Source organism: Rhincodon typus, chromosome 35 (assembly GCF_021869965.1).
Source record: "Rhincodon typus isolate 14 chromosome 35, sRhiTyp1.1, whole genome shotgun sequence".
NCBI lineage: Eukaryota > Metazoa > Chordata > Chondrichthyes > Orectolobiformes > Rhincodontidae > Rhincodon > Rhincodon typus.
The window spans coordinates 24,101,910-24,111,147 of NC_063366.1; the positions used below are offsets into that span (position 1 = coordinate 24,101,910).

Here is a 9,238-nt window from a genome sequence, read left to right on the forward strand (position 1 = left end):
TGTGTTTATGTGAAATCTTGGTTTATCAATGATTCTCAGGCTATTTATTGTCAAAGGGGTCCTTCAGAAATGGATGAGGAAGCTATTTTCACCATTTCCTCACCTCAGTAAGGGAACCAGCCAGATCTGCACTGTCCCCACTCCTCAATTATTTCACACAACCTAGGCCCTTTCTCAAATCAGTTATCCTTAATCACACAGTCTTCAGTCAGCATACATTTTATTAATCAATAAAGTTGAGACAGTGAATATTACATTCTAAACATTTACACAAAAAAGTCAAAGCAAAACCAATCAGTTCTTGGTTTGTGCAATCCCTGAGACTGGGACATGGAATTGGGATTTTACACACAGACTCCCAAGAGTAGAATGGGGTCTATTTTAATCTGAGGGGAATATGTCAAATTGTTAAAAGACAAACTGCTACATGATTGAACACCAGAGGGTGGCATTCAATGTACCTCAGATCAATCAGCTGGTATACTAACTAGACAGCGGTCTCCCTGGCAACACGATCTCTGGACAGCTCTAGCCAGGAGGGAGTGTCCTCTCCTCCCACTGTCTCCAAACTCAGTAGCACAATCCTTACTCCAACCTGTCATTGGAAGCAAACCATAATTGCAGCTCATCCAGCCAGGTGTACTGGGGATTGGTGGGGTGGGGGTAGTTAAAGGCCTGACATAGCAGCTTTATGGGGGCTAATATCCCACTTTACAGGGTTAGGAATGAGGCAGCAGGGAAAGGATAACAATAGGAAACACAGAAGGCGAGAAAATAGGTTTACACTATTTCAAGGGACTTTTGAGATTCTGCTTTAAAGAAGTGCTGCAGATTTGAACATTGCTAGTTTCTCAGTTGACAAAAATTGGTTTATCACACCACAGTCTGCAATGATATCACATATCAAAATACCACAAATCTGCTCTGTGCATTCACAGCTGTCAAGAGCTAAAGGGTTTGCTGAGCAGCAACAGGGGAACACACTGTCCTTCCTGTCTTCACCGTGCCCCTATCAGCTCTGATCCAGCTGCCGGTACAGTTTAATGGTTATTAACTGAACCTCAGGATCTCCACTCCTGAGGTCCAGGGCTTCAAGCATACAGTTCAGAGCTGACTTCAGCTCCCCCCTCTCTATGTGCTCTCTGCCACGTTTTACCAGCATCGTGTATTGATCCAGCTCAGAATCCTTGCTCAGTGCACGTGTATCGAGTACAGATGGCTCAACCACCTTAGTGTAAGTCTCCACCTGTTCGTCGGAGCCAAGCTCTGGCTCAAAGGTCCCGGACTGCTCTTCCTCACTCCCAGTCATCATGCTGCAGGACGCGGAGACTCCTTCGTCACTGCTGGCTGCTCCTAGCTCTGGGCTCTGCCTCTCAGAGGATGCTTCCTCCATGGAGTGATTGCCCGGCTGATATTCACTGGGGTCTGCAGTCCGGTCAGTCTCTCCTTCCCCTTCAACGTCGCTGTGGCTGTTTGCTTGCTCTTCCTCCTCCTCCTCGTTGTCATCACCATCAGCAGCAGCCATATGGTCAGGAATTTCCTCGTCCAGGTCATCCACGTCATCAATAGCCAAGCCAATGGCAGACCGCCTGGAAGCTACTGAGCGATTGCTGCTCCTGTCCAGGAGAGTCGGAAGGGGAGAGTAAGACCCTTTCGGGGTTGAAGCAGCAGTCACACAGAAAGCCTGGAGTTCTGGGCTAGTTGAAGACAGAGCAGGAGGTCGCTCCAAGGCACTATGTGAATGGAGGTCACCATTGGTTTCCTCCTCACTGTCACTGATGATCACTTGGCCGTGAGGTTTCTTCCAGGGCTGGAGAATGCAGGAGTCGTCTCCGAGACTGGTTCCTCCCGGGGACGCCGGGTGCTCCCCTTGTTGCTCAGCGGACCGTGCTGCCTCCATATCTCCACCTGACTTGGGTTCAGTCACAGGCAAAGGTTCAGCTTCAGGTCCCTGCTCCTCACAATCCGGCTTCACCTCCTCGTCCTCCTCCATGGTCTCCTCCAAGATCAGGTTGAAATCAGATTTAGATTCAAACAAGGCCCTGGAGTCAGGGGAGTTAGCCACGGTAGTGGACAGCTCTGTCTTGGACGTGTCACCTTGACACTCAGTGGGAAATTGTTCCTCCTCGGCAGTATTGCTGTCAGCATGTGACAGAGAGCTGTCTAACATCACCACACTGTGACTTTGTTTGCTTGTCTCAATCGGCATGTCAGCTAACCTGCTGCTCAGGTTGAGCACCTCATTGGCCATCTCATTGTCGACTGGCTCCGTTAAATCCACTGTGACTGCTGGAGACCGAGGGGCGATGGTGTTTTCATTCAATGCTGGCAATGTGCTGATGGTGGAGACTGGCTTTGGTCTTGTACAGCCTTCTCGACTGCCTGTAAGAGTAAAAACAAAACCCCCAAGGGGGTAAATGGATTAAAAACAAACACATTTTAAAGCAAACCACTGTCACAGTTTCCTTTTCCCATAAGACATAGCAGCAGGAGGCTAATTGGCCCATCAACTCTGCTCAGTCATTCATGGAGATCACAGCTGGCCTGAACATCCTCAATCCACTTTCCTGCCTTTTCCCCAAAACCTGATTAAAAATCTCTCTCTCTCAGCCTCGAATGCACAGAGACAGCCCTCTGTGGTAAAGAATTCCACAGATTCACTCCCCACAGAGAAGAAATTGCTCCTCGTGTCTGTCTTCAGTGGGCGACCCCTTATTCTAAGATGATGCCCCTCTGGTCCTGGATTCTCCCACAAGAGGAAACAACATCTCCCCTGTCAACATCTCCCAGAATCTTGTATGTTTCAATAATATTGACAAAAAAAACATTCTTGCCAAAGTACATGACCTCACATTTTCCCACATCCAATTTCACCTACCGAGTTTTTTCCCCCACTTACTTAACTGGTCTCCTGTGTCATCCTCACCACTTGTCTTCCCACCTACTTTTGTATTCGCTGCAAATTTGGCGATAATATATAATATATTAAGTTTTCCCATCCATGTTGTGAATGTATATCGTATAATTGTGGTTCCAGCACTGATCCCTGTGACACCCCATTAGGTACAAGTTGCCATCCTGAAGATGCCTGCCTTATCAAAACTGACTATTAGTTCACAAAACCGCTACCCATGATAATAGGCTACCTCCATCTCCATGGGCTCTTATTAAATAACCCACGTGTGGTTCCTTTTCAAACACATTCTGAAAATCCCAATATATTTTCCCGTTGAAATGAGTGACTTGCTCAGCCATGTGAGAGGTAATGATGAGTTGCCCAGATCGCTGTGGGTCAGACTGGGGGAAAGACAGCAGATTTCAGGGAACCAAGCAGGACGATTGTCTGCGTGGAATTTGCACGTTCTCCCCGTGTCTGCGTGGGTTTCCTCCGGGTTCCTCCCACAGTCCAAAGATGTGCAGGTTAGGTGGATTGGCCATGCTAAGTTGCCCGTAGTGTTCAGGGAGGTGTAGATTAGGTGGGTTATAGGGGGATAGGATGCTCTGAGGTTCAGTGTGGACTTGTTGGGCCGAAGGGCCTGTTTCCACACTGTAGGGATTCTATGATTTTAAAACAACCAGTGATGGTTTCATGGTCACCAAAGAAACTACCTTTACATTAATTTATGCTGGTGGTTGCAATGTGAACCCATACCCCCAGAGTATTAACTGGGCCTCTGGAATCCAATGACACTACCACTTCAGCGTCTCCCCTTTCAGTAGATACTAACTTAGTTAATTGCCTTTATAAATCCAAGGTTAAGTTTTCAACCCAAGTGTATGTAGAAGAGATACACAGGCAAGGGACAGACCCAGTATGTTCCCACTGAATGATGAAACAGGCTATAGGGGCTGAATGGCCTCCTCCTATTCTATCATGATCACAACTGGAGCTGGAAGCACTGGGGTAGAGAGAGGTTACACCTCAGGCTCCTGTTCTAATCCATACAGACAGATATTTGCTGTCAGAGATGGAGGATGGGAGTGAAGGGCTTACACGACTTGGTCAGTCGCCCAGACAACAGCAGTGTAAACAACTGGCCATACTCTCACAGCTAAGGATGAGGGCAGTACCTGGAAGAGGATGAGTGTCTCGTGGTCTGTTCAGCCAGGCAGCTTCGGTATTGGCACGAATATTTTCAACCAGTTGCTGCTGGAGTTGGGACTCGGCTGCCACCAGTTCCTGGGCCTTCTGCACTCGCTGCTGGATGTAATTCCTGGACTCGGGATCGTTCTCCTCATCGGGAGCGGTGTCCTGGGAGAAGATGAGGTCGTGGTCTGTCACTCCGAACATCTCCAGGGTGTGTAGGAAAGTGAGGTGCTGGTCCAGGATGCTGTCTGTCCGTCTCTGACTGGCATGCATGGACTGTAACTGCCTCTGTGTGCTCGATGCCCGAGGGTCCTCCAGGATGAACAGCTCCCTCAGCTCCTGGCTGCTGAAGTAACGAAAGGGATTCTTTTTCTCCCCAACTGACTGGCGAACCAGTGAGTCTACCCAAATACAGAGACAAAGTCACAGAGTTAGTCATCCCATAGTGCCCAAAATACTCTTATTACCTAAATTAATATAAAATAAAGAATGAGAGAACATGGCTTAAAAATTAGAGGTCTCTTGTTTTAGACAGAGATGAGGAATTTCATAGGTCTGTCTTCCCCACAGAGAGCACTAGTGGCTCGCTTACTCAATATATTCCAGATTTTGATCAATGTGGGAATCAAAGATTAAGGGACAGACAGGAAAATGGAATTGAAACCACAATGAAATCAGACATTGATCTTATCAAACAGTACAGCAGGCTCAAAGGGGCAGAATAGCCTCATTTCGTTCTGAACAATTGTTTCAAAGTTAGCAATCCATAACCAGTGCAATCTCCAAGACCCAACAGTATGAAATGTTACTGCTTTTCATCTTAAATGCTTCAGTAAGGCATGTAACAACATTACAGCACCCCAGCACTCTTCATTTTTTCAGCAAACTATTGTGAATATCAGAAAAAACCTAAACCTCTGGAAATATCTCAAAGCTTTGGGAGAATCTGGAAACACAGTGAGAACAAACAGCGAATACGACAGGTCAGAATTTGCTGCAGAGCCAAAACCCTGGCTGTTTGACTCCCCCCAGTCCAGCTGTGCGATTATCTCCAGCTATTATTTGTCGTTTAGCTCCGGTCCACACAGACAGACCGAATGCAGGGAAGGAAAAGCAGAAGGCCATTCAGCCCTGAGAGCCTACTCCAATCAATAAATCATGGTTGATCCAGCTGTGTTCTCAAACCCACTTTACATCCCCATTACCTGTTGCTGATCATAAGTTACAGGATCAAGAGGTTGCCATTCAATGAGATCACAGCTGCTCTGGCCAACTTCAACTCTCCTTTCCTGCCTTTTCCCCATAACCCTTGATTCCCCTCCTGATTAAAAATCTGTTTCAGGCTCAAATATACTGAATGACCCAGCCTGGACAGCCCTCTGCGGTAAAGAATTCCACACATTCACTCCCCTCAGAGAGGAAATTCCTCCTCAGCTCTGTCTTCAATGAGCGATACCTTATTCTGACATTATGCTCCTCTGGTCCTAGACTCTCCCACAAGAGGAAGCACCCTCTCCACACCTCCCCTGTCAATCCCCTGTGAAGAAAAGTGACGAGGATTAATGAAGGCAAGATTAGATCATGTGGAATACAGGGAAAACTAGCTATTTGGATACAGAACTGGCTCGAAGGTAGGTGCTGGTGGAGGGTTGCTTTTTGGACTGAATGCCCATGACCAGCAGCGTGCCACAAGGATCGATGCTGGGTCCACCTCTTTTCGTCATTTATATAAATGATTTGGATATGACACAGGAGGAAGGGGTAGTAAGACAACAAAATCGAAGGTGTAGTAGACAGCGAAGGTGGCTACCTCAGAGTACGAGACCTTGTTCAGATGGGCCGAGGAGTGGCAGTTGGAGTTTATTTTGGTTAAACATGTGGTGCTACGTTTTGGTCGACAAATCACGGCAGCACTTGCACATTTAATGGTAAGGTCCTAGAGAATGTTACTGAACAAAGTGACCTTTGAGGGTAGGTTCATAGTTGCTTGAAAGTAGAGTCACAGATAGACAGGGTAGTGAAGGTGGTGTTTGGTATGCTTGCCTTTATAGGTCAGTGATTTGAGTATAGGAGTTGGGATTTGATGTTGCAGCTGTTGGAATACTGCGTTCAATTCTGCTATAGGAAAGATGTTGTTAAATTTAGAGTTCAGAGATTTACAAGAATGTTGCCAGGATTGGAGGGTTTTAACTATAGGGAGAGGCAGAATAGGCTGGGGCTATTTTCCCTGGAGTCTTGGAGGCTGAGGGGTGACTTTATAGAGGTTTATAAAATCATGAGGGACCTGGATAGGGTGAATAAACAAGGTTTTTTTTCCAGGGAAGGGGAGTCCAAAACTAGAGGGGCATAGGTTTAAGATGAGAGGGAAAAGATTTAAAAGGCACCTAAAGGCAACTTTTTCACACAGAGGGTGGTGTGTGTATGGAATGAGCTGCCAGGGGAAGTGGTGGAGGTGGGTACAATTACAACATTAAAAGGCATCTGGATGGGTATATGAATAGGAAAGGTTTAGAGGGATATGGGCCAAATGCTGGCAAATGGGACTAGATTAATTTAGGATACCTGGTTGGCATAGATGAGTTGGACCAAAGGGTCTGTTTCCATGACGTACATCTCGATGACTTTATGAGTAATGCCAAGAGCATGGGTTCAATTCCTGCACTGGCTGAAGTCATCATGAAGGACCCTCCTTCTAAACCTCTTCCTTCACCCGAGAGGTGGTGACCCTCAGGTTAAACCACCACCGGTCGACTCTCAGATGACAGAGAGAGCCTGATAACTCCATTTTAATTCAGACAGTTAGAGGATGTTATGAGATTTTGAGGGATTTAATTGCAGAGTTAGCTTCTATCGAAGGGGTTTACTACTACACCACAGCCTCTCAGGGAGAAGATCACCAGATCATTAGGAATAGGCCATTCAGCACCCCCCAAGCCTGTTCCGATGATCTCAGATCAGGGCTGATCTCTTGATCTTCGACTTCAACACCACCCTTCTCTCTATGCCCAAAGCTTTTTTGGGAATGGCAAAGGGAATGAAAACCTATCTTTGTGTCAAACATACTCGATACATGGAGGGGTCACAGCTGTTGGAGGGAGAGAATTCTAACCGTTCACAAAGTGCTGAATGAAGACCACCCCTTGGTCTGAGTTGTACCTTTGAAAATTTGCCGCCGGTATATCTTCTCCTCCACAGTTCCACAGGTCACCAGCCTGTAGATCACAACATTGTCAGTTTGACCGATTCTGTAAGCTCTGTCCACTGCCTGGGCATCTGTGGCAGGATTCCAGCTGGGGTCAAAGACCACCACACGGTTTGCTGCAGTGAGGGTGAGGCCAACACCGCCAACCTGGGTGGTGAGGAGGAAGACGCAGTGGTCCTCTCGCTGCTGGAACGCCTTGATCTTTTTCTGCCGGTCTGGCAGTGCCATGGTACCATCCAGCCTCATGCAGGGGAAGCTGCGGTTGGTGAGGATGCGCTGGATAATGTCCAACATCTTCCTCGACTGCGAGAAGACCAGAGTGCGTTTACCCTCTTCCCTCAGCTTCTCCAGCAGGCCCAGCAGAAAAACCAGCTTCCCCGACTCACTGATCAGATCCTCGTCGGGCACACAGCTAATGTCACTCAAGGCATTATTGTCCACGGCCTCCCCTTCACAGCCACCGAGGCCCAGCTCCTCACAGATACGGCGGGACAGCAGCCTCGGGTGGTCACACAGTTTCTTCAGGTTGGTCAGCTGCACCAGAGGCGAACGCCGGGTTTGCAGCAGCTCTTGGATGTGGTCCGATGAGACGAACTTCTGGTAGATCTCCTCCTGGATGCAGCTCAGGTAGACCCAGACAATCAGATCGTTCTTCCTGGTCAGAATTGGCATCTGGGCCTCGCAGTGAGAGCTGGGCAGTTTGCTCTGTGAAGACTCGCGTGTCAGCTGCACGTTCTCCTTGGTCCGCCGCAGGAAGTAGGGCTCAATGATCCTCATGAGATTCTCAGAGATGCGCAATCCAAGAGCCTTCTCAGCCGGAGTGGCATCCTTCTCCCTGGCCCTTGTGATGGGGTTCTCGTACTGCATCTTGAAGGTCTTGGCAGTGCCCAGCAGAGAGCCCTGGCAGGCGAAGTCAAAGAGGGACCACATCTCCTGCAAGTTGTTCTGCACTGGTGTTCCAGTCAGCAGGATACGGTGCTTGGCCGGGATGGCACTGACACACTTGAAGGTCTTGGTGGACTTGCTCTTGATCTTGTGGGCCTCATCGAGTACCAGGTAGTCCCAGGTGAACTCACCACCAACCAGACTGGAGAGCTGCTGCCAGTTGTTAATCACCATTTGGTAGGTGGTGATGACCACGCCTGCCCTCCGCTGCACTCGCTCCAGATTTCTGGTCCTCTCAGCTTTCGTACCGTGGAACTCTACAAAAAAAATGTCAGAGGAGATCACCCCAAGTCACCAACAGAGAGTTCAAATACCACTCCATGCATTAACCAAAAAAAAAAAATCACTCCACCATCATTCCGAGGGTTAGTGCTAAGGGAATGCCACACTGTCAGCAGCCCCTCCCCTACAAGTTCACAAAACCCCTCAGATCTGTACAGTTCACCACAATCACCACCCATTGATTCCCACGCTCACCCCATAGTCTGTTTCCCCACTCAGACCCCTACAGTCTGACTTCAGTAACCCTACTCCTGACACTGAAGGTAGAGCATCCCGTCCCCCTTCCTTGTAATCTGCACTGTTCCCCAGCCCCCTCTCTATCCCTTAGACCCCGCCCTGACCTGACCTCCAACAAGACTTTAGTCCCCTTGATCCCAGCTCCACTCATCCTCTTGGCTTTGCCCCTGCCCCTCCGCTGGCTGCACCCAGACCCCATCATTCTAATCCCACCTACACACCGCACCCAAGACTCAACCCACTCCCCATTCTGACACACCCACTCACCCTATGCCCCACGCACACCACAGTGCCCTACCCAATACTGTCTGGCCCCGCCCACTCATCCTCACGCCACGCCCCCTTACCCCACGCCCTGACACCAGACTCCACCCACTCCCACCCTAGACACCACCTGCCCACCCGACGTCCTGCCACTGACTCCGCCCGCCCACCCCCCCCCCCAAAATCCAACCCTGGACTCCACCCACCACCCCGCTATCACC

At 48.8% G+C, this 9,238-nt stretch overlaps 1 protein-coding gene across 2 annotated transcripts in view; it reads right to left on the reverse strand.

The window, feature by feature from the left end:
- Window positions 1-203: 203 nt before the first annotated feature.
- Window positions 204-9,238, reverse strand: part of ercc6l (excision repair cross-complementation group 6-like) — an 11,159-nt gene continuing 2,124 nt past the window's right edge. For both annotated transcript variants that reach the window (XM_048616626.1, XM_020524876.2), the window contains exons 2-4: window positions 7,244-8,491; window positions 4,072-4,488; window positions 204-2,382 (exon numbers count right to left, since the gene is read on the reverse strand). In XM_048616626.1, coding sequence (XP_048472583.1) covers window positions 1,013-2,382; window positions 4,072-4,488; window positions 7,244-8,491 — 3,035 coding nt within the window. In that variant the 3' untranslated portion in view covers window positions 204-1,012. The remainder of the gene's footprint in view (window positions 2,383-4,071; window positions 4,489-7,243; window positions 8,492-9,238) is intronic.